Raw genomic sequence first — 25,085 nt, 5'->3', positions numbered from 1 at the left:
AGCACTCAGAGAGAGAGATTTAATTCAAGAGCAAACAAATAGGACTGCATGACATGATTTGACCAGATAGATTAAGATTTGCTTAAAGCAGTAGGGAAAACAGCGTACAACGGTTAGGCCAGTATACCGTCTGGGTCAATATTAGTGTTATGTATCAAGAACTAACAATTAACACTGTGTATTAAGATAGCAAGTGTTCTTGATTAAAGATGATTTAAGGTGACTTAAACAGGCTTTTTATCACAAGAGCATGGAATGGTTTTTCATTCCTTGCTTTCCTGTTGGCACCAGTTTAACACACACAGCAATAAAACAGTCATTCAGTGCTTTTCACAAAATTGATCCGGTTTTTCGCTACTTAAATGGCACCACAACTCAAATGGGGAAAAAAAAAAAAAATCAGTCAAACAATTCAGTTTGCAGACAGATATCAGCAGTCAAATGAATGAGTTTGCGGTTATGTCTCTCAGCATTAAATATAGTAAGTGATTAGAAAGTAATGTGGTGGATGTGGTGAGAACTCGTTTTGTGTTATATACGTTTCCTTAACATTTAGTAGTAATGTAAATAAAAAATAAACTAAAGTAGGCTTCGTATAATTAGATAAGTCGAAATGTAGATGTATGTTGGCCATCTTTCAGAGGAATTGGATTGAAATCTGATTTCTGGCACCAAATATCGAATAGTTCTTCATAAAGAGCTCAGATGTTTGAATCGATGTGATGATGTTGATATATTCACAGAAAACTCAGTTAACAGAGCACATTCCTCCAGTAACTCTTCTAATCTACATGTGTCCCCCCCCCCCCCTCTCTCTCTCTCTCTCTAGGGTCACGATGCCACAGATCAACACATCATTGAGGTGGTCTTGAAGATGCTACAGGGTGAGTATCATCATTTCTGAAAAAAAAAAAAACAAAACCTGAGATTATCCTGCGCTGTACACTACACCAGCTGTGATCAGGACGGATAAAACGAGTGCAGCTGGAATCCATGCTGCTGAATCCATGCTTTGTATCCATAGAAATGAACTAATGTGAAACTCATCACTCCTGAGGGATATCTTGGCTGCCAAACAGCACAAATAGTGCAGACTGCAGCTATTTTTTCCCATCTATTTCAGATTGTTTTTTTTTTTTTCCTCCTCCCTCCCTCCTTCTCAGTTTACCCAGGGTGTGTAAGCTTGTCCTATTTTGCTCGAGATGACCACAGCTGACTCATGATAACTTCTGTTAGCCCTTATCATTTCAGTGTTATCCTGCCTTTGGCTTTCTATCACACACACACACACACACACAAACAAACAATTTGAGACAGAACAACAAACAGCTTGTGAAAGGGAAAGATGCCATCTTTCCAGCAGTGAGGATGATTAGATTTGGCCACTGAGACCTCTTGGCAGAGTGTGTATGTTAACACACCTGGTCAGCTTAACATTATCTTAACACTTATGCTTTGGCCAAGATAACCCATTTGAATTAAATGATAATTTGACTTTTAAAATTCTAATAGAATATTATTATGCATAGCTGACTCTGGCTTTTGAGTAACAGGATACTATTAAAGAAAATTATATTAAGCCTTATATGAAGGATCTTTTAGCTGGCATTATTCAACACATAATTTAACCCAAACTAGCCTACACTTCAGGACATTATTACATTAACATTCATTACATTAACATTCCAGTAATAAACAGAATAATCAACACCTGCATTAACCAACTACTCTTTAAACAGAGGCAGAAAATAGCTAAACCGTGTCTAAAGCTCCTCTTTCATCCTAGTTAACTTCTAGAAATGAACATTTCTCTCTCTTTGGTGAATGTAGATGAATTTTGCACCTCTACCCACATTTTCCTGTCTCCTTATTACTATTCCATAACTCCAACCCAGAGTGATCTGACTGTAGGCAGTCTAGCTATCTAACGCAAAGCAGAAACTCTTCCTCAAAGAACTCTCAAGGACTCTTTAGCCTAAGTTCTCCTCCATTACAGTTCTATAATCATGTGGTTGAAAGAATAATTGGTTTTAAGTGGTAAGAATCTGAAAAGGCTGAAGCAGTTTCCAGTATTTATCCCTTGAGACCAGGACATTATCATTATCAACATTTAAAAACATACTGCTATTTATTTATTTATTTATTTATTTATTTATTTATTTATTTATTTATTTAAATCTTTAGTCATAAATAAAAATAAAGTGTCTAACTGATAACCGTAGAACGTGATTTAATACAATTTGATTACTTCATTTATGTATTTGCAAAAATTATTAAAAAATAACATATCTGTTTATATATTATCCTATATTTTATTATATAAAATATAGATAATATAGATAGATAATCGATAATATTTTATATAAGTTTAAAAGAAAGATTTTAGCTTTTACAAAACCTACATTTATTTATATCCCACATAAACAGGCAATTTGTATTTAAAAATACATTTCTACTAATATTAATATGAAATATAAGATGAATATTAACAGTAATTTGACTTTAAACCTTCATGGAGACTGTACTGCTTTCTCTCTGAACTACAATTCTTACTTATTATTCTGTTTCCAAAATTATTGACACCCCCCAAGATAAATGTTTTGTGAAGCCTCCTCTTCCTTAGAGATTAACAGTACTTCCTGTAAAGTCTAACAATTACAGAGACCCTTTTAGAGAATCTTGGACGCTGACACACATACACAACACTTCAAAGATTTCTCTGTAACACTGAGCACATGGACTTCCCTCTTCAATCAGACCACATGTTAACATCGAGGCCCTGAGATGGCTGTTGCTAAGCAGTGATTTTGTGCTGTGGCATCCTAGGTGTGGGTTGATTTGGATTTATGTTTGTGTTCATCATTTTTCTTGAAAGATCCATCTATACATATACATATATATCCATCTACGTCCTGTCAGAGGCAAGCAGGTTTTGGGGTGAAATATCCAGGTGCAGAATGCATGATGCTATAAATCTTCACAAGACTCTTCCCTAGATCATATATCTGCAAAACAGCAGATCGACTAGCATCAGTAATCCAATACGATATATTTTTTCAGCAAGTATCAGGGGCTGCTTGGGAGAAAAGTTTGATTTTGCTCTTATCTGACCACAACACACAATTTCCGTTGTATAGAAATAATGGCTGTTAAGGCATCGGTACTACATTTTTTAGTTCCTCTGAGGAAGGCCTTTTTCTTTGCAGCTCTTCCAAACAGATTATTGTTCTGGATGTTGTATCTGATAGCTGGTTTTAAAATTGAATCAATTTACAATCAAAGCATGATGAACTGAACTAGCTATGAACTCTCACCAGAGGCATCAGTGAACTCTTACTTGCTTACTTTCAAGCTTTATTTCATAATGTCCCTACACACATTCAGTGAGAGGTAAGATGAAACTAATTGTACTAATTGGAACTAACTGTAGGTTGGCAGTAATTGTAGGTAGGAACTAAAGTTGAGTGGGGAACTAAAGAAACGTCGGACCATAGGATTGGCCCTGGAGAAAAATTGTTTTGATAGTAATGGATGATATTTATACATACTTCCAATAAAACATGTGCAGCCCAAGGAGCACAATATGGTTTAAAATCATTAAAATATATTTACTTAATATATTTATTTATTTATGTTTAAATAAATTTATTTATTTATTTAAATGCATTTATTTATTTTTGTTGTTGTTGTTGTTGTTGCATTTTATTTATATTCTTTAGCAATGCCAGTACCAAATTGTTAGAGGAAAGGTAAATAGGTGAATATATCTCCAGTTTGTGGTATCAAACTAATGTATAAACCAATCAATAAATGTGTGTATTGCACATTTTAACTTTATACAGTAGTTTTTACTCTTTCCTATGAAGAGGGCTAAATCGTTCTGTGTACTCTAAGTAAGTGTCACTTAGACATAAAATCGTTTGCTCTGCTGCAAATGACTAAATACTGAGTTTTTACGAATAGTGCACAGAATTGAAATGATACTAAGTCACTGACCACTTTACTGTGTACTCTGTTTTTCCCACCAGAAAGGTTAGCTGCTTTAGCAGTGAGCTCTAAGAGGGGAGTACTAGGAGGAGCTGGAGTAATGGGACCACCAGGTCCTCCAGGACCTCCCGGACCTCCAGGTCCTCAGGGGACCCATGGCCTTAGCGGTACACGAGGCATACCTGGCATGATCGGAGCTGCAGGCCAAATCGGGAACACTGGACCTAAAGGTAAAGTTTTTTCTTCCTCAATGACTTACTTATTTCTTTTCACACTAATGTTCATTTCTATGAGTAGTGTAATTTGTTTGTTTGCATAAGTATCTAGATGAAGATATGCCAATGCTGAGATAATGACAGATCATATTATTGATGTCATCTCTGTTCTATGTCTTACAGGAAGGAAAGGTATAAAAGGATTGAGAGGAGACCCCGGTCGCCCTCATCCAGGTCTACCAGGACCACCCGGCCTTTCAGGTACGCTTTATTTTTGGTGCCTCTAACTAAAAAGGGAATATATGTATTGCACTCATTCCAGGGAAAAAAATGGAAAAATACACTTTTATCTGCAGTATATTTATAGGTTAGTGAAATTATATTTCTTTTTCTTTTACTTCTATTTGTATATTAATCCTGAAAACTAAGAGTTTGCAAGGCCAAAATCTGGTGGTGGGGAAATTTCTGTGTACATTTAACCAGTTAACCAGAGTTCCAGAGTTAACCTTTGCTAATGTTTTCAGGAAATATGTTTTTTCTCTTTAATTTGTGGATCCTTAAAAGTACTATTATAAAAGAAACAAAGCAGAGAAATCCAAAAAACAAAGAAAATTGTAGAAAAAGAATATTTTAGGAAGAACTTCATAAATCCACAAAAAAAACATACTGTATAAACACACACAAGGCTCAATAAGATCACTACTGAGGTGCTGGGAGACTTTGCAGAGGTTGACTGAAAGCCCAGGCTTTTTATAGGAAGAGTGTTAATCTGGACCAGTCTGCGGGACTAGAAGGAGGTAGCAGATCATGTCACAGGGCATGTGCTTCATTGTTTGGCTGAGGATTGTGGGAAATTCTCTCTTTTCCTGTTCATGCTAGAAAGTACTATATTGTACTAGGATTATTATAGACATAATGAACCTAAAATTAAGTATGTGAAGTGAACTCAAATGATGCATATTTGGCATAAGTACCTTATTTGGAATGATGTATTGAAGAAATCATGGGCTCTAATCATCCAGAGGGTCTTACAGCAGTGCTCTGCAGTCTCTATCCATGACTACATTGGTGCTGGTTCACTAGTTCACAGACAATCAGTCTAAAACTCTGTTGGGAGGAATATAGCAAGAAAAACACACTTTTAATATTTTTGTTCTGTTGATGTTTTTAGTTTCTAGTATTCTTTGCACAATTTGGGACTCTATAGAGAATAATGTGAATGCCAAATCTTGAGGATATGAGTATTTTCCTGAACACTGAACAATTAACCCATCTAATAACAGCTACTTGATAATGATGGTGCAGCATGTCCCAAGGTCATCTCTAACTGGTTCCATGAACACGACACTGTGTTCAGTAGCATTCCCACGCACCAGATCTCAATAGCACAGAGCTCTTTGGGGTGTGGTGGAATGGGAGATTCGCAGTATGTGCAAGAAAAGATTCTTTTCTTTTCAGTTTTTAAGAGCTAGTTTTCAGTATTTTAGGAAGAGACAGGTCTCTGTTCGAAGACAGCATGCTGTTCCTCACCTTCTACCATGAGAGATGCTTAGACCAGTTATGCAGTTCACCAAAAAAATACTTACCATAGAGATTCATAGAGCATCCCTTAGTGACAGCCAGAATTAACAGAACAGGATGGGTTTTTTCACCAGTGTTTCCTGGGGCATTAACGAAGCCACACCCAAGTTTAAATGCAGATATGTATATACACTACCAGTCAAAAGTTTGGACATATCTTCTAATTCCATGGTCTTTCCTGATGTTTATTTCTTTCTACATTGTAAAACAATGCTGAAGGCGGCCAAAATACACAATAATGTCCTTTGAACAGTTGATATTGAGATATGTCTGCTACTGATGCTCTGTAAAGCCTTCATAACGGCTCTAATCTGAGGTGCTGTTAATTGGTGATTTCTGAGGCTGGTAACTCTAAATGAACTTCTCCTCTGCAGCAGAGGTCAGTTTTGGTCTTGCTTTACTGGGATGGTCTTCATGTGAGCCAGTTTCATCACGGTGCTTGATGGGTTTTGCAAATGCACTTGACAATACTGTTCTTGCAAGAACTATTCCAGAACACCTGACCTTCCTGTCTTAAAATAACAACTGACTGTTGTTTGTTGTCATCACTTAAGTCCATGTGTGTTATTTCATAGTTTTGAAATCTCCAGTATTGTTCTAGAATGTAGAAAATAAATCACTAAACAAAAAATATTGAATTAAAAGGTGTGTCCAAACTTTTCACTGGTAGTGTATATAGTGTATATAGTGATTATATATATATATGTAAATATGTTAGTAAATATAATAAATATATAGTATAATTTTACAAATATTATAGATATGAAATAAGCCAACATGAATAATTGCTGTATTTTTAAGGAAGTAAAATGCACCTGTTTATATGTTGAGATGATTGAACATTCTACTCTCCCGCAGGTCCTCCTGGTGTGGATGGAGTTGCACGAGATGGCAAACCGGGAGAAAGAGGGCCTCAGGGTGCATCAGGTCAACCAGGTTATCCCGGAAAAGCAGGTCCTCCTGGCCTCCCTGGCTTCTGTGAAATGGCAGCATGCCTGGCAGCATCAGCTTACACGTCCCCACGACTCCAGGAAGCTGGCACAGTCAAGGGACCGTCCACTTAAAGCCTTAAAACATCAGAGATATAAGAAGACAAACACACAGCCCTTTCCTTCCTGGGACACCAGCATGGTGCAACAGTCCTGAGTGGCTGACTTTACAGTTTAGTTTGACATTGTGTGTGTGTGTGTGTGTGCGCGCGTGTGTGTGTGTATGAAAGAGTGGTGACTAGGGTTCATGAAAACTGTAATCTAGGCTCGGCGCCGTCCCACCATGAGTGCAACGAGATGTCATCATTTGGACATCAAGATGACAGTCAGATCCTTGGGAAGCCGTAACTCAGAGACTGAAATCCACTCTCTGGTGCCATTCCTTATTTGTAGTGGTCACTACATATGTTGTGTTTATAAAAAAAAAAAAATCGAAGAATTTTACTTGACTTATTAATAAAACAGGACATGGCCAAGACTTCACCTCAAAGTTTAAGAACAGTAATAATAGTAATAATAAAAATCCCATAACAATAGTGTTTAATTTTGTAACTTATTGTTAATAACCTCATGGAAATTCTTTTAAGCTTATAGATGCTGTGTACATTACGCCCCTCTGTATGAGCCTAGAAATAAACAACCTTATTCTACTCTTTGCCCAGCCAACAGTACTGTAAATCTTTGTAAATGATGCACGTGTGCTAATTTTGTACTAATATGAATCGGGTGGGTTTACAATATGGACAGGAACCTGAATTTAATATAATCAGCATTCGGAACTGATCAAGAGTGTAAATAATCACGAACTGATTATTTACAATAACACCCTATTTATTTGGTTCATCTGTAAACACTTTCTCTTTTCATGGTCCATGAAAAATCGAATCAATAAAGAGGAACCTTTTGTAAGACTGAATGTTCTTCTGCATCTTGTGAAAGTCTGCAAACAGAAAGAACATAAAGTGCATGGCCTCGACTACATTTTGTTTTTTTATTTACATAGAGAATACTTTCATAATTTTGTTTCCATATACTTCCTGGAGAAAATAAACAAAATGCATCCATTTAGACGTGCAGCCTTATTTCATGGTGGAAAATAACCAGCTTTAATCCCATTAAAGAGCACAACCCTTAGGGGGTTAGGATGAGCCTTGCTGCATGCGGACAAGATAAGTGAGGAAACGTAAAGTGGACATAAAACATATGGTTTTATGCTGAAGGATAGAAAAAAGGACAGTCTTGGTGAGGGAAGATTCACTCCTAAATGTGATTCGTGCAAAAATGTTGATATGTTATGAGTTCGAATCCCTAAAATGCCATAGCCATCTGGGTGAAACGCCGTTTCCACGGTGACACCAGTCTCTCCAGGATTCCATGATATTCAGAGGAGCTTGCAAATTACCACAGATTTTCTGCAGATTTAGGCAGAAGTATTGTGTGACATCATCACAATCAGTCCTTCTTTTATTTATGTGCTTAGAATATGAGTACAGCTAATAACGGCATATGTTTCTTTACTAGAAGGCGCTTACTCCTTGCAATTTCACCGATTCAAGAAGTTTTCTGAAATAAACTGATTATGAATTTTGAGAAAAAGGTGCACTGTGGTTTTCTTTTTTTAGAATAAAGATAAAAGAGGACAATATGTTGGCTAAAAATCATCAGGAATTTTAATGTGTCTTTAATTTGAGAATTATATGAATCATCCCAAATTTATGAAATCAGAACAATAAGCTTAACTAGATGCATAATAGCCTACTTGTACTTCCAAATCAATCAGTGGAGTGATCATGCATGTACTGTAGAGGGTGTTTCTTGTTTGTTTATTTGTTTATTTTATTTCTTTTTTTTTTTTAAAGAATTGGATATGGTCATGAATATTAATGAATATAGATTCATGAATATAACATGAATTCTAGATTCTGCACGGTAGAAACAATTAAAAACAAAGCATTTTATGAAAAAAAGAGATAAATATATTATCAATATATTATTGTGTGGGAATGCGAAACATTTTCATCCCTGTGATCGTACTGACATCGCTGTCCATCAGCCATTTGTAGAAAATTAGTGCTTCTAATTAAAAGGGTTACCTTCGGAAACACTGAAGTACTTTCAGAACTGCTGAAGGAACTTCCAGAACTTTCTCACCCTCTGTAGTGATCAGTAGACATTACTGCTTGAATGGCTACCGTTGGCATTTCAATGAACAAATCCATAGCAATCTGCTTTAAAAAAAGAACTTTATTGCTTTTCTTAGTTTTCTTTAAAAAAAAAAATTGCACATAAACAGCTAACACATGAACGACACAAATGGATCTATATGTAACGGTGGCATTTTTTTTTTTTTTGTTCGTTTTTTTTAAAATTGCTTTTTTGTAGTCTATCATAAAGCATATAGAATTGGAAAAAAAACCAAAAAAAAAACAAAAAACAAAGCCGTTCACTGTCCATTAAAAAACGTTGGTGGCCATCGCAACTTTTGAATTTCACTGAAATTCAACATATAAATGCAAAGTTGTTAGTGGTGTTAATGACACAACGGATGGATTTATAGATGCACTATGCAGGAATTTTAAGTCTAAAACAAACAAACAAAAAAAGCTAGTTGATATTAGCATATTCCATTTGAATTTCCAGAAGTGGATGGCTTTAATTTCAATTTCATCGATTCCTAATATTGAAAGGATCTGTAACATACCACACCAGCACTGACCATTCAGATGGATTTAATTAATGCTAGAAATTTGAGGGTTTCGGCTACAAAAATGAGTTCGGAAACAAATCTATGAAATTTTATTCTCACATAGTGCATCTTTAGGTAGCACCAGGTCAGAGAAAATCTGACAAACCATACACTCTCTCTCTCCCACACACACACATTCCTGTATTGCTGTACTTGTAAGGACCGACCTTGACTCACACACACATGAGATTGAGTTTTCCATTCAAAAATAAAACAGACCACATAACTTTCCATATTTAAGAGAGGAAAAGCTCAATAATCCTGATAAATGTCTACTTTAGTAATTTAAATACATATGTGAAGTCATCTGACAGCCACATATATACAAGTACAGAAGTACAGAAACACACACAGGCCTGACAGAGAGGATAAAGTGCTGATGGTTAATGGATCTTGTCGGAGCCTGGCTGACACAGCAGCACGCTGAATGGCATGGGATCAGAAAAGCTTTTAGATTATGGGATGAAAACTCGAAACTGTGGATGATGGTTGAAGCATGTGGCTTTCTCACGATGGACGAGGAGCAAAGGGAATCCTAGATGATGAGCGCGTGTCAAAAGCAAATGAATCTCTATCCAGACGGAACGTTAAGTTTTACCTGAAAGTGGATGACTATAACAACAAAAAAACATTCAAGTTTAAAAGATATATAGAGTGGCAGAGGTCTCGAATGTGTCGATGTATAAGGTCGAAGAAAGACACCCGACATAAAAACTCAAATAAATATGATGGTCTCTGACATCCGAGTTATTATCAACTTCGATTTATATAAATTCAACCAATTTACAAAAATCTATTTCTGCAGTGCTATTACAAATACCACATTATCTGAGATGACAATGCAAAAAGAAGGACTGAAACGCTGACATGCCAATCTGTTAAAAATGTATCAGAAAAAGCCATTACATATAAATATAAATATGTACAACACAAGGCCTCATAGGAAACAGGAATAATTATACCTCATTTGCACCTTTACATCAAGCTACATCATGATGCTAGGAGAATGGAGAATGGCAATTTCAAATCCGGTTCAAATCATTTCTTTCTCAACGTCAGTTTGGGGCATTAGAGTGATAAAAAAAAAAGAAAAAGCGGAATATTCATCAGCTGCCATGAAAACCCAAGAAAACAATAATGGAACATGATTTGCAGAAGCATTTCGGTACTAAAAGATGAAGCAAAAAAAGTAAACATTGGCAAAGAATCAAGCTGGTTTCACACTGTGATGTGTGCTGGTGGATGCAGTTGTGACAAATGGATAGTGTTGTGCTGGGTTGGGCACAAAAGTGGATGCAGCTCTCTGGAGAGAAGGAAGAAGAAATTTTATTAGTTCTTCCATCTTTCTCTGAGCAAAATACCATGCCTCCTGGCCCGCTAATGGCCGTGCCCAGCAAAGTGTCACGCAAAAGTTGAAAGCATTTGAACTTTAGATGATCTTGGGCGCACCGCATCGAAGAGAATGTGTTTAAAATCACAGCTGTGAATTTTCTGTGAACAGTGTGAAACCAGCTTAATGGCTGAACTTTAAAGAGACAACACCATCACGGCCAATGAAGCACAGATCGTATGTTCAAAGTAGTGATAGTCCAGTAAGGAAAGCTCTTTGTGCTCAGGGTCCTTAAATCCGAGAGTTTTCATTCAGCTTCGTTAAAGAGAAAGTTGAAATCTGAGAGAGAGGCTTCACTAGCATTAGCACTTGAAGTTGCAGGGAAAATTTTGGGGTACCTTTTAAAAAATAGCTTATAGACCAATCTGGCCCAGCCATGATTATATTGACAGGAATGCCCTTTAACTCCATGGATCACATTAAAGGCATATAGCAGGCAGATTTGGTATTGTTAATCTTTGGCTCTTGTCTTCCCCCCCCTTTCTTAATTTCTTACCCTCCCTTTTCCCCCTCACTCTCATACACTCTCTAGTACATTGGCCCTTTCATTTGTGGGCCCTTAGGGCTGTAATCCACAGGTCCACTCATGCAGTCAGAGGGATGGCAACGGCCATCTTTACCCTTTGATCCAGTTGGTCCTGGTGGTCCTGGGATTCCAGGGATGCCCTGTTGACCTGTGGGACCTGGTGGTCCCATTTTACCATAACCGGGGGGTCCAGGAACACCTTAATAAAAAACAAAGGGGATTGAATCAAAATGACAGTTTTTATTTGCTCTTATTAAGAGTACTGAAGGTGCTAATTAATTATCTACAACATCAGTTCTAATATATTATCATTACTATAGCAACAGCTCATTCACTTGTATGACATATGCTAAAAATAAACACGTTTATTTACAGAAAGAGATTTAAGAAAATTTGCTGATTTGAGGAAGTTTTCTCTGAAGAGACATTTTAGACATTTATAGAAGGAGTCTCCAGTGTTAGTGCTTCGTAATGGTCACTCATTTTTCCTGTAGCTTCTGGTTTCTTGGTAACATAACAAGCTTAATTTTTTTTTAAACTTCTTTTAAAGCTAATAATTTGTGACTTCAAGAGAAATAAAAATTGAACCTTGTTATGTTGATGCCTAAAGAACTTTATTACTATTAAATGCATGTATATTCAGATATACAAGAATTGCTCATAATAATTAATAAATAATAATTAGCAATAATAATGAGCAATGTTTTGTATTACTTTTTCATATCTGGTAAAAAAATTTAACCTTTGCATTCTTAAGATTACAGATTACCACATTCTAACCTGGAGCCCCAGGGGGTCCGCTGTCTCCCATCTCTCCCACACCTTTATCTCCTTTATCTCCCTTGATACCTGGAGGACCTGCAGATGCAAACAGAAATCCATTCTAGCCAGAAGTCAAGCACTCATCTTAAGAGAGTAGTCTACTTAATTTGTTGAAAAATTAGAAGAGAGCTCATTTTACCCTGAGGGCCCACAGGTCCTTGTCTACCCTCTCGCCCGATCTGTCCCGGACGGCCTGGAACCCCTGGAGCTCCTGCTCTTCCTGGAGTGCCGTCTTTGCCTGGGGGTCCAGGTCTGCCTGGGGATGCTACCATTTCTACTGGCATCTGCATGCGTGACATGTAATAAGCCATTCGCTCTGAGGAGATGAGTGCAGGTGAAGCATTAGTCAGGGACAAATGACTTTAATACACATACAAAAAACAATAATACTCAGTGCTGCTCCTAACCAGAATAATGACATTACCAGTTTGACTATTGATTATTTCTAAATAATTTCAACATTAATTTCAGGTTCTCAGTATGACTGCAATTTAGACAGCATTAGAAGCCAATTTTAAACTTGAATTCATTTTTGTAGAACTCTCTCATTTCTCATTTTATTCTTGGCTACCAGAATTTGGTCTTACCATCAAAGATCTTGATAACCTGCTGTCTGATGAAAGACCTGATCTCATCATAGTTGACAACAGCCTGAAAAAGAAGATAATTACATAAACAATGCAACTCTTTACTGTCCAACAAAACCTGCAAAATCTGTGAATAAACAATGATATCAAATTCCCTACAAATCTTTATGAAACGATTCTAAAGCTTGGCCTGGGGTTTCCATTTATTTTGCTGAGAAAAGAGAGTGCCTTACATCGTTTCCTGGCATTCCTGGTGGTCCAGCAGGTCCAGATTGTCCAGGTGCTCCAGGGCTTCCTCTCTCTCCACGGGGACCAGAAGGTCCCATTAGTCCTAATCCAGAGTCTTTAGATTGGTATGCTGCTCCTCCAGGGGGTCCAGGACGACCACGTTCTCCTGGAGGACCCCTCTGGCCTGGAGTCCCTGCCTCACCCTGCAGGAGGAAACACACAGTGGCATGAAATATGAACGTTTAAACATTAAGTATACTGTTTAGTCTTAATCATAGTTCTGTGATAAACACCGGCTAGGTATGTTGACCACTATAAAACAGGATTTCCTTCATTGCATCACAGTGGCTTGTTGCCTGATCATGTTCACCTGTTTTGTGTTAGTTCTTGATTAGTTTGTTTATGTCCTCTGTGTCTCGCCGCTTGCTGTATAGTCATGCAATGCTTTTTTCCAGAAGTCTAAGCCTTGATTCTGTATTTCAAGCCTAGTTCTGCATTCTCCTCCTTTAAATCCTATTCCAGTTTCTTTAACTTAGCCTGGCTTTGTTTCAAACCCCAGTATGATTCTTAGATTTGCTCCAATAACATGTGAAGTATAACATATATAAAATAAAGCTTTTTGCACTCCTACTCACCAAATGTTACAAATAGCTAAGTTGTACTTTATTTAATGATCCCTTACATTTATATGTACCATTACTAACAGTGCACTTCTGCAGATTGGCATAAAGTGCACTTGAACATAATAGCTGAGTTTAAATTAGGGCTACGCTGAAACTTACTTTTTTTTTCTGTTTATACTGCAATACTTTTGTAGTTCATAACAGCTCCCAATTAACTCCCAGCTCTATATTTTACTCTATATATCTTCTGAATATTCAGTAAGTCATTCGGTCAGTGAGTCAGTCTTTGTGTCAGTCAGTAACAAAGCCAGGTCCATGAAGTCCTTTGCATCTAATAAATTAATATTTGATGAAACAATTACAGTTCTCTGCAGCCTTGTCTTGAAGTTTGATGAAGCATTTATGATAATAAGTTATAATAATAATGCATAATACAGCAAATAATGTCTAATAAAGGAGGTAAATCTTTGTCAGAAGAACTGCAATGTGAGACAAAAGTATAGATGTGGTAGAGCTCCATAGAAAAATCTAACTGATGTGATATGAAATGAATATAAAATGATTTTTTTTTAAATAATGTCTGTGGCAGGATTGATTATACCAACACATTCATTAAGTCAGAAGAATCATTATGGCAAAATTGGAAACTAATCTAATACCAAACAAGTACTTTTGAGCAGGTGAAATGCTCAGTTCTCTATCTCTGCAGTTAGAGCAACAGCTACAATCATTCAGTATGACGACTGTGAGGCTGAACATAGCTGAGGGAAAAGTATGATGGGTGTACTGTATAAAAGAATAACACACACACACATACACACCTTCTGTCCATGTGTACCAGATTCTCCAGGCAGACCTGGTGCTCCCTTAACACCAGATTAAAAAGGTACATGATAGAAAATGATTAGTCAATTTAAATCTTTTAGAAACACGCAGGTAATGTGGCTATGTAACTGACAACAAAAAGAGGCTTAGAGCAATAAGAAACATGACTTACATCTTTCCCTGCTGCACCATCACTGCCTGGTTCTCCCTGAGACAAATCAAAGCACAATAAATAAATAAATAAATAAATAAATAAATAAATAAATAAATAAATAAATTTTCAGTTTAATAAAAATAAGTGTGAAATTTAAGTGTGAATTTATGACCAGTTTTTAAATAATTACAAATACTGACCATCTGTCCTGGATGCCCAGGGGCCCCTGGAGGCCCAGGCATTCCTGGCAGCCCTCTTTCTCCGGCCTCCCCCTTGTCACCTTGAATACCCTGCATGTTAACAGTAGGATTATTCTTCAAACATGTTTATTATATGTTAATCATACCAGCTTATTATTAGCACATTAAAAAAGTCTTGTTTGGCTTGATCACTCACCGTGCCGGGAGCTCCAGCTGGTCCTGGTGGACCTGGGGGACCTGCAGAACCCTGCAGAGAGAATTAGGTAAACACTTAACAGCACATATGTTGTCATTTGTGCTTTCATTTATTTTTATTTATTTATTTTTTTTAAGAAGGAAGCAAAGATGAAAGCAAAGAAGGAATTGTTTAACAGTTACCAGATGTCCTGGAGCACCAGGTGGTCCATGTGGTCCTGGTGGACCAGGGTCACCCTGTAAGAATGGACCAAAGACAGAAGAATTTTATAATTCATCTACAGAAAATAAAAGCTGTAACAATTTTGACTTTGAACTTTAGATTCTACCAGGATACAGAGTTTATTAAAGGAGAAATTATATCAGTATATATTTAAAAACATATATCACATTTATATTAGCAACAAAAGGCTTTGGTCATTTTTACTTGAGACTAAGAAATGAATATAAAAATAATACAGAATGATGATTTTTGTTGAACTCAACCTCCTATTCGTCTTCCCTAGTTTGTGATCTTAACTATGGATTGCCCAGCCCTGATCATGCAGTTCTGCATTCAGTCTTGAGATACGCCAGCGGAAAGAGAGTTGCTGAAATTCTGAAACTGTGGACATGATCATTCAGACCTCAGACATAACTAGAGACTTAACAGAGGTACACTGATCTGCCATAACATTATGAGCAGTGAGAGGTGAAGTGAATAACACTGATCACCTCCTCATCATGGCACCTGTTAGTAGGTGGGATATATCAGGCAGCAAGTGAACATTTTGTCCTCAGAGTTGATGTGTTAGAACCAGGACAAATGGGCAAGCATAAGGATTCGAGCGAGTTTGACAAGGGCCTAATTGTGATGGCTAGACCACTGGATCAGAGCATCTGCAAAACTGCAGCTCTTGTGGGGTGTTCCCGGTCTGCAGTGGTCAGTATCTAGTATCCTTGACACTTTCCACCTACCTAAACAACGTTGCAGACCATGTACACCATTTCATGGAAACAGTATTCCCTGATGGCTGTAGCCTTTTATCCCTGCTTCAAAATCTCCAAAAACAACTTGACTCGAGAAAAAATTCAGAAGCTGGCAAGTGAGGACAGGGTGAAGTGTCCTTGTCTCAATGCTCATTGCTTGTTAAACTTAAACTTCTTCTTCATTCGCATGACTGATCCATGCTTAGGAATACATATTCTACAAGCAATACATATTGAGCTGTGTGTTACTGATCACACATTCTGTGTGCTGAAGATCGATCATCTGTTGTAACTAAATGCCATAGTTAAGCCTGATGTTACAGAAAAATCAGAACCCACCTCAAGTCCTGGTCTACCTGCTGCTCCAGGTGGGCCTTGAGGTCCGATATCTCCCTACATAAAACAAAACAGTTTACAGATGGCTGACAATTTAAAGGAAAATAAAGGGTATATTTTGCTATTGTTTTAAGAGCTAAAACAAGAAGAGCTGAGAAGAGAGAATTAGTTTGTGTGCATTAAAAAACAATGATAAAATGAATAAACCATTTCTCACTTTTAGTCCTGGAAGGCCTGTGTGTCCTTTTATGCCTTTGAATCCCTGCCATGAAGAAAAGCACCAATTCATCAGCATGTAACAGGCAGAGACACAGGCAAACAAGCCATCTGTCAAGTTCAAATCTGAATTTTTGTGAGAAGATTTAATGTCCAGACGTGATATGCTATTAATCTGCTACTGAGATAAAAGAATTGATTCCTTAATCAAGAATAGATGAATAGATGAATATCCTCACACATACCGGGATTCCCCTGGGGCCAATAGGGCCAGGTATACCCGGATCACCCTGTAGGTTAAGGGATAGATGATAATGATAATGATAATGATAATAATAATAATAATAATAATAATAATAATAATAATAATAATAATAATAATAATAATAATAATAATAATAGAACAGGTAGATAGATATATAGATAGATTCCATATTCAAATATTAATAATTATTATTTCAAATATTTAAGACTTTAAAAAGTTAACACAATATCCAACCTAAAATTTAACCTAAAAAATAAGAGTTATTAAATAAAAGAAGGTAAATAAAGTAATTTTAATAAAATCATTACTTAAACCTAGCAATAAACAAATTAGGCTAAAACTAATAATAAATAAGCCAAATTATTTCCATAAATCTTAAACCTGAACAAAGAAAAGGTGTTTGAGCTTTCAGAAATAGTACAGGATAAACATCTGAAACAAGCAATGTGCAATTCTAACCCTCAGTCCCGGTTTTCCATCTTTCCCATCAAGGCCATCCATCCCAGGTGCACCCTGCACAGATTTGAAAGCCAAGCACAAACACACATGCATAAACAAGTGCAAACAAACGACAAACACATTTAGTTACAGAACACTTCGGGCTGTACATCTTTACTAAATACTTCCCCAGGACATTGGCTATTCTCTGTAGAATTCTCCGTGCCATGTCAGCTTTACAGATGCTACAGTTTCAGAGATTTTCCTGGCACCTTACCTGCAATCCTGGTGCTCCAGGGGATCCTGGAGGGCCTGTAGGTCCCTGTTGACCCTGAAGTCCTGGACTCCCCTAGAAGAACAGAAATAACTGATTAAATTACACAGACAGAAAACAATGAAAACAGCTAAATGCTAGGATACTATTTCTATTACATTTGTAACTGTTAAAATATATAATAACCAAAATTAAACTATATTTACTAGCATATTTTAGCAATATACTGAAAAATAATGTCAGCGTATGAGTTGCCTGAAGGGTACCAGAGATTCAGCACCATATCATCTCTCGTCTATTAAAATAACCTAATTTAATAATACTACTTACTTGATCTGCCTTTGGTCCTGGTGGTCCAGCAGGACCGATTTTTCCTGGGATTCCTGGAGCTCCCTAAACATGCAATTGGCTTTTAGTCCCTGGAGATCCATAGACAAGCAATACAATATAAACAACGCCTCAGAAATCTATTTCTACCTGTTGTCCTGGGAATCCCGGCGGTCCTGGAAAACCCTATAAAGAAACAAAATAATAGATATAGCTGGATTGTTGAAAAGTGCTAGAGCTAAAAAAAAAAAAAAAAAAATCAGGAAAATGTGGCAGACATCAGAAGTCTTTTTTAAGACCAAAGCTGTTTGATACAAGTTGAGTGATACTATCTTACCTGATCTCCCTTCGCTCCCATGGGTCCTGTCACTCCCACTTCTCCTTTGGGACCCTACACACATACACACAGACATCTTTACATGAAACTTAGATAAAATATACAGCAGTTGTATAACTGTGTAAACAAGACTGTACAGAAGTGATGAACAGCCATGTTTTATCATGCAGGTAGAGAGAGTGCTTTCTTACAGCGAGGCCTTGTGGTCCCTGATGACCTGGAAATCCTGGTGGGCCCTGAAGGCACAAACCAAAGATGAGTTATTAGCTTCACTTCTGTGTCTGCTTGTGTGAAGATTATTAAATACCAAAGCAATTATAAATTCACAAATATGATTGGTGATGATTAATTTTTACAGAAAATAGCAACATTCTGACTGCTAGAATTCAAAATATAGCATGATGCCCTGGTTAATTCCCACATATGCTATCATTTACTCACAAAGACTTGGATACGGATATAGATATATATCCAACTATATCCATAGGTATATGGATATAGATGGATAATCCATATAATCATAGAATGCTAATAAATTGATAAAAAATTATTCTTAATTAACAACAACAACATCATATTTGATATGGTATAAGAAAATGTTTAACAATCCTCAACGCAGTCTCCAGGTTCGGTGCTTCATAATCCTCAGAAAGAGTCATCAAGACAGAGAACTTTGCACTTTTAGGTTCCTCAGTAACAAAATATAATATAAATATCATGATAATGTAGTTTAAATGTAACTATAAATAGATAAACGCATTAATTGGCAGTCTGCTGTGAAATAAGAGGAATAAGACACTTCATGAAGTGCTGTATTTAGAAAATAATCAGTAATAACGGCCCACACCTTCAAATCACACCACTGACAGAGGATTATTTTCCCTTAACAGCAAGTCCAATTGTGCTTAATTTCTTAATTTCTTATTCTTACTGATTCTCCTTTCTGTCCTGAGGAGCCTGGGTTTCCTCGTTCTCCTTTAAGTCCCTAAAGCAACAGAGGTAAAAAATGTGTTAGCTCATCATACAGACTAGGACACATGCAACTAATTAGGGCATTATTTAATATAACAGCCCTTAATATAACCCCATCAATTACAAACACAATTGTCCACATACTGGGTGGAAAAACAAACAAACAAATATATAGTATGTCAGCAAAATATTGTATCTAGGGAAAAGTAGAGCTACTTACTGGAAGTCCAGGTGGTCCCATGGTTCCTGGGTATCCAGGAGTTCCAGATGGACCCTGGAAAACAAACAAAACAAATCAGGAAAATATAATAAAGAACAATATAGATTTAAAATAATATTTGTAGAATATTTATGCAAACGAAAAACCTGTTCTCCTTTCAGTCCCGGAAGTCCTTGAGGTCCTCTTTCACCTTGCTGACCCTATAATTTGTAAAAAAAAAAAACAACTTAAAGTTATGAAATGACTGAAAGGATTTGTTACAGGAATCTGAACCTGAATGAAGTCAGAAGAAAAGCTGCAATACCTAACCTGGTCCTCTCTCTGCAACCATGACTTTAATACAATTGGAATGTGGGAATTTGCTTTTGTGATACCATGCTGAAATAACAGCATGTGTATAAAGGTAACACAGTACAGTAATGCAACCATCAACCACAGTTTAAAAGCAGCCGTTTCCGGATCTCTCAGATAGCTTTGCGTTCTGCATCGTGATTTCAGAGGATTATAATGGCGTCTTGCCATTCAGATCTCATTTCTGCTGGGCTCGGTGCTAATGCGCTGCGCTGAATCCTGACACCATCTCATTACTTACTTCCTAAGCGAGACCCAGTAATGGGGTGGATGAATTATTGATCCCACCACCATGTATTCCATGTAAACAAACAAATGATGCAGAGATATTACCTTTATTATCACAGAAGCCAAAACGTACCTATTGGCTATAGCAGATGTATAATGAAAGATATGTGCACCTGAACTAAATATCAGATAGCGTTATCCATTAAACGTCTTCCTGCACGAGGATATCGCTAATGGTTTTATCGATAAAAGCTTACTGTGGAAAGATATCAACATGAAGCTCCTAAGTGCCTATAGTCAGCTCCATGTAACAGATCTGTTCTAAGCTACAGTGAAGTTAAAACAAGTGAAAAACACCTAGGCAAGTTTGTAAAAAAAAAAGTGACAGACACAGTGAGTCGAAAAGTGTGCAGCTCTTTCGGGGATGTGTGGGCTATTGATCGAAATGGTTCAACAGGTCAATCTTTAGGTTATATGCAATACTCGAACCTATTCTTCACAACCCAGAAGGTGAAATGAAAAACCTTCAACAGCTGTGTTTTTGACAGTCTCACTTTCTTGTAATCTTAAAGCTTGTTGACGAGACACCTAGAGGCTAAGCAACGCCGCCAATTTGCATATCAATGCCATAGAAAATTTCAGTTCAGGAAACAAGAATCTTAACTGTCCCGTTTTCCTGCCTTACTCTGCTTAAAGAGAAAAGTCATGCCAGCAAATTTCAAACATTTCAATGTCTACTGATGTAAATGAAAGAGTGCAGATAGAGCAGACGTCACAGTAGGCCACAATGAAAACAGAAACCATGCTGGCATAAACTGCACTTATGTCTCAAAACCCAAAACTCTGTTAATACCAAACATTCAGATAATGATTACAGGTAGTCTGCTAACAACATGCTCAACTCCATGTTTTTCATGAACACAACACTTTGCCTCTATTTTTTTGCACTTTGATTACTGGCACTGCAGGATAGAAAAGTTTAAGAAGAATGCAATTGAACTGGTATGTACTGGTGTGAACTACACTTACCGGGAGTCCAGGGGAGCCTTGAGGACCAGGGAATCCAATATTACCCTAAAGAACAAGAGAGGTATAGGAAAAGAGATGATTAAATATTTAAAGATAAACACTTGACTGAAAACAGTAATAATCAAATCTGAATAAAGCAGACTGGAATATCTCGCACATTATCCTTTAAATAGTCCTTACTCAAATGTCCCCTTCTTCATTTCTTGGCTCATTGCACTTTTAAAGTGAAACACAAGAGGGCTCTGTGGTCTCACTACAAAAACCAATGGCTGTTTTCTCTATTTTTATTCTTCCCAATAGAAAACAGGCAAACTGAAACAAACTGGCCTGCGTAAACAAGCAGAGTGCAGTGGGACTAAATGTTAATGGCCAAATCGAGGCATGAAGAGCACTCCAGCGTCCGCTCCACTTCTAAAACGAGAATGTTTTTGCTCAGTAATGACACAGGTTTTCACCATCTGGTCTTTGATAAGCATGGAGAAGACGGAAATATAGTCAATATTTTTGACAGAGATAGACAGAGGTAACAAGGAAAGAAAAGATTTGCTATTGTCAAAAACTTCAAAATGAAAACCACAGACTTACTGGGGTTCCAGGAAGACCAGATGGACCCCGCTCACCCCTGTCCCCCTAGAAGACAGAACATGACACAGAGCAGGGTACCATATATAAACAAATGATACAATATTTACATTTTCAAATGCAGTACAAGAGAGATGACCAGTCTCTTTGCTGAAGACATCCTCTAATATTTAAATCTAATTAGATCATGATCAAATATTAAAAGATGTGTATCTTTAACAAACTTATCATAAAAGAAGATTATCTAGAAAAGAGATAGTAGGTAGTTAAGAGCCTGCTAATAGTTAGAAGCCAACTGTGTCTATCCTTTGGTTCGGTCCTCCAGCACCCTCAGACTCCCGACTAGAGGGCCTGTGGCTAAGTGGGCATAATGCGGTTGAGTGGCTTCCCTCAATATAACGCAACTGTCCTGCTTGTTGAGCTTGCTATGTAAGCAGCATCACTGCATTACCTCGACAACTCTGTTGTGCCGTCCCGCACTTCACCACATAGATAAAGCGCAGGCCACTGGCTTGAAATATGGCTTATCACTAACATAATATTGTAGGTAGAGTGCAACACTGGGGTTGGAATCAAGATTTCTCTGCTAAGCACCCTTTGCACCAGGCAACGTGTGTCCACTAATTCTGCATTGGTTATTTTAGAGAAACAGTTCCAGGTTTGGACGTTTCTCGAGCTGACTCGATGCCAATGCCAAAACAATGTATATGATTGCAAGATAGACCCTGATTCTGAGTCAAATTTGATTCAAGTGTCTGCTTATCGTAAACGTCTATGCCTGACAACAACTGATAAGCAGAGCAATAAGCTAAGAAGGCAATCAGAGTCTCTTTCAAGGTATGTAGATAACTGCATCAGATGTGGCTCAAATAAAAATTAGCCTCTACCAGGTTCCATGCCCTGTGCAGCTCATAGCACCCAATATTCTCTTCTGCATGGTACCGGTCACAAAGGATTTCACTTGGCTACAAAATGAAGACTATATTTAGAGCCTGAAAGAACTTTTAAGACTTTACACAATGATGTGCCCAGGCTCTGTGGCATATGCCTAAGCTAACATTTTGGATTACAAGCAGCTTGTTATTGACATTTTGGTGAGGGTTTATGACATGCCTCACATTAGCCATTTTGAGTGGATCACTCTGATCAGCTGCTTTTGACCCCTCTCTGAAGGAGCTTATCACAACCTCGCTCCTGGCAGTGGGACCCCAAGGCCAGGATGCATGGACCCTCTCTGCCAATCTGGTTTATGGTCGGTGCCAAGTGTGGATAGCACAGTCTGCACTCCCGCTCACATGCAATTCAACCCATATGTGCCAAAGTTGGTCTTTGAGCCTATGGCCAAAGAGTCCCTGGAAAGAAAGAACACAGGTCTCAGAAGCTAGAAACTGTCATAGCCAAATGGTCTTGCCACATGGCACCCTCAGGCTTGCCACTCTGCTTCAAGATGTTTGTGCCCTCTTAAGGCATGATCAACGGATTAAACCTTAGAGTTCAGAACAATGTTTGACTCAAGTTATTTACCAGTTCAGAAGCAGGACAGTGGGCTGTGGTCCTCTGTCTGATTTGAGAGGGCTACATTGATTGCCTAAAGCCATCCTGTCCTGTATGTTAGGACTTATTAGTTGTTATTTATGCCTTGGAGCCACACACCTGTTTCATGTCAGTGGTGCTGCATGGTTCATGTCCCCATATCTCCAGAACATAGATGCTTTTTGAGGTTGACTTCCAAGGATAGGTATTCCAATTTAAAATCCTACTCATCCTTTACAATACCATGAGTGTTACCATCTGAAACATGATACCATTATGTTACCATGTTTATTCTCACAAACATTATACTACTCTGTCTCCCTGATATCTCAGAAAAAGCTCAAAACTACTGAAGCAGGCCACACAAATTCATCAGTGTGAAGCTACATTGAGAATGCTGGCTAACCTGACATGAAAGGTGTTACAGGCTCACCAAGCATTATCATGATCACCAATAGAATTCGGGCAGGCCTCTATGTGTGATGACAACTCCTACAGAATGGCATCTGCACCCAGAAGTGGTGTCCCAGATATGGGAAGTTTGGCAGGGCACATGTGGACTTTTTTGCTGAGGCCAAAGTGACTCACTGTTGACTGTGTTTATCATTGGCAGAACTGAACAATCTGTAAGGTCATGACTCAGAACTGGCCTCAGTGTAGACTATATTCATTTCTGGCTCTTCCACTGATTCTGCCCACATTACACAAAATGCAGCAATCATACCACAAAGTAGCAGTAGAGTAGTCCAAAAAGTAGTCCAGCTTTTGGCCTCAAAGTGCCCCACAAAGCCTTGGTTTTCACTTCTGCCCTCACTAGTGGAGAGGATGCCTTGGCAGCTTTCTTCCTGAACATATCTGTTGTCCCAAATGGACCGAATGCTTTGGCACCCTCAGACAAATTACCTGTGCCTGTGGGTTTGGCCCTGTGGAGTGAAGAGTCGGTGGAGTACTGTGACCCAGCAGTTCAATACACACTCCTGAACTCAAGAGATCTTGAGTAGAAATTGTTCTGTGAAATGTATGTGCTCTTCCATTCAGTACACTTCCTAGTTCCTAAAGTACTAACCTTTCTACAGGGACTGTCAGACAATGTAATGTCCCAGACTACATCGAAGTGTGTGTGGTAGCCACTACAGCACATCACAATACTATTGATGGTGACTTGGTATCACTGTTGATGGTGCCCATTGATGGGGGCCTAAAATTATGAGGAGAGAGCAAGGGACATTTGCCACCATGCTTCACCATTAAACCTTCTTGGGATTTCACCCTTTTACTGGGGACCTCAATGGGCATATTACCTTTCCCAATCCCTTCAATGGGTCAGTTTTTCACCATCCCTGGCAGTGGTTCTGTGACCACCTGATGAACTTCAGGGTTCCTTGTTATTTGGAACCAGTACTACCCTACACAACGTTGGCTACATGACAACAGATAGTCACTTTGTTATGTCCTTGAACTTGAAGACAAGTTTTAGACAAGTGTACATGCTCTCACCGGATCTCCTTTTATCCCGGGTTGCCCTGGGATGCCCGGTGACCCTGGTATACCTGGGCAAGGGCTGTTGTTGGTATGCTACAAAAAGATACAGAGTGCTACATTATTCTGACATAAGGATGTGCTGCAGCAAGCAATGCATCACATGATGAAAGTAGATGTGTTTAAAGATAGTATCTAGACTGCTCACAGGCCTCTGTGGTTCCTCTTCCTGCAGCCTCTCGCGACACTAAAAAAACAAAAACAGGGATTACAGTACAAGCTCATTTGTATGCATCTGTAATATAAAATGAACCTGCACAACTGTACCACAATAGTATCAAGGGCTGTGTGACTAGAAGCTAATTTGAATGTTTACTTGGCAGCTGGTTGACAAATAAGAAGCTTCATATCAGTACTTGCATGATCTGTGGCTATGATTATACTGGATATTGTGCCATTTC

The 25,085-nt window shown here is 37.9% G+C and overlaps 2 protein-coding genes across 6 annotated transcripts in view; one reads left to right on the top strand and one right to left on the bottom strand.

Annotated features, from left to right (window-relative positions):
- The window catches only part of col9a2 (procollagen, type IX, alpha 2), a 29,075-nt gene extending 21,394 nt beyond the window's left edge, over nucleotides 1–7,681 (top strand). Inside the window, exons 29-32 of the mRNA XM_058404481.1 lie at nucleotides 830–884; nucleotides 4,029–4,217; nucleotides 4,386–4,463; nucleotides 6,642–7,681. Coding sequence (XP_058260464.1) covers nucleotides 830–884; nucleotides 4,029–4,217; nucleotides 4,386–4,463; nucleotides 6,642–6,847 — 528 coding nt within the window. The 3' untranslated portion in view covers nucleotides 6,848–7,681. The remainder of the gene's footprint in view (nucleotides 1–829; nucleotides 885–4,028; nucleotides 4,218–4,385; nucleotides 4,464–6,641) is intronic.
- A 1,317-nt stretch (nucleotides 7,682–8,998) lies between these two features.
- col16a1 (collagen, type XVI, alpha 1) overlaps nucleotides 8,999–25,085 on the bottom strand; it is a 95,212-nt gene continuing 79,125 nt past the window's right edge. For all 5 annotated transcript variants that reach the window (XM_058405266.1, XM_058405269.1, XM_058405267.1 and 2 more), the window contains 26 exons: nucleotides 24,833–24,871; nucleotides 24,643–24,720; nucleotides 21,616–21,660; nucleotides 21,031–21,075; nucleotides 19,569–19,622; nucleotides 19,423–19,476; nucleotides 19,162–19,215; nucleotides 18,422–18,466; nucleotides 18,231–18,284; nucleotides 18,044–18,079; nucleotides 17,897–17,959; nucleotides 17,570–17,641; nucleotides 17,314–17,367; nucleotides 16,835–16,879; nucleotides 16,591–16,635; nucleotides 16,377–16,430; nucleotides 15,252–15,305; nucleotides 15,070–15,120; nucleotides 14,874–14,963; nucleotides 14,692–14,727; nucleotides 14,516–14,560; nucleotides 13,077–13,274; nucleotides 12,844–12,907; nucleotides 12,396–12,572; nucleotides 12,215–12,292; nucleotides 8,999–11,633 (listed from right to left, as the gene is read on the bottom strand). In XM_058405266.1, the coding sequence (XP_058261249.1) occupies nucleotides 11,437–11,633; nucleotides 12,215–12,292; nucleotides 12,396–12,572; nucleotides 12,844–12,907; nucleotides 13,077–13,274; nucleotides 14,516–14,560; nucleotides 14,692–14,727; nucleotides 14,874–14,963; nucleotides 15,070–15,120; nucleotides 15,252–15,305; nucleotides 16,377–16,430; nucleotides 16,591–16,635; nucleotides 16,835–16,879; nucleotides 17,314–17,367; nucleotides 17,570–17,641; nucleotides 17,897–17,959; nucleotides 18,044–18,079; nucleotides 18,231–18,284; nucleotides 18,422–18,466; nucleotides 19,162–19,215; nucleotides 19,423–19,476; nucleotides 19,569–19,622; nucleotides 21,031–21,075; nucleotides 21,616–21,660; nucleotides 24,643–24,720; nucleotides 24,833–24,871 (1,827 nt within the window). In that variant the 3' untranslated portion in view covers nucleotides 8,999–11,436. The remainder of the gene's footprint in view (nucleotides 11,634–12,214; nucleotides 12,293–12,395; nucleotides 12,573–12,843; nucleotides 12,908–13,076; nucleotides 13,275–14,515; nucleotides 14,561–14,691; nucleotides 14,728–14,873; nucleotides 14,964–15,069; nucleotides 15,121–15,251; nucleotides 15,306–16,376; nucleotides 16,431–16,590; nucleotides 16,636–16,834; nucleotides 16,880–17,313; nucleotides 17,368–17,569; nucleotides 17,642–17,896; nucleotides 17,960–18,043; nucleotides 18,080–18,230; nucleotides 18,285–18,421; nucleotides 18,467–19,161; nucleotides 19,216–19,422; nucleotides 19,477–19,568; nucleotides 19,623–21,030; nucleotides 21,076–21,615; nucleotides 21,661–24,642; nucleotides 24,721–24,832; nucleotides 24,872–25,085) is intronic.

Source organism: Hemibagrus wyckioides, linkage group LG12 (genome assembly GCF_019097595.1).
Source record: "Hemibagrus wyckioides isolate EC202008001 linkage group LG12, SWU_Hwy_1.0, whole genome shotgun sequence".
Lineage (NCBI taxonomy): Eukaryota > Metazoa > Chordata > Actinopteri > Siluriformes > Bagridae > Hemibagrus > Hemibagrus wyckioides.
This window is presented reverse-complemented; position numbering and strand designations above follow the sequence as displayed.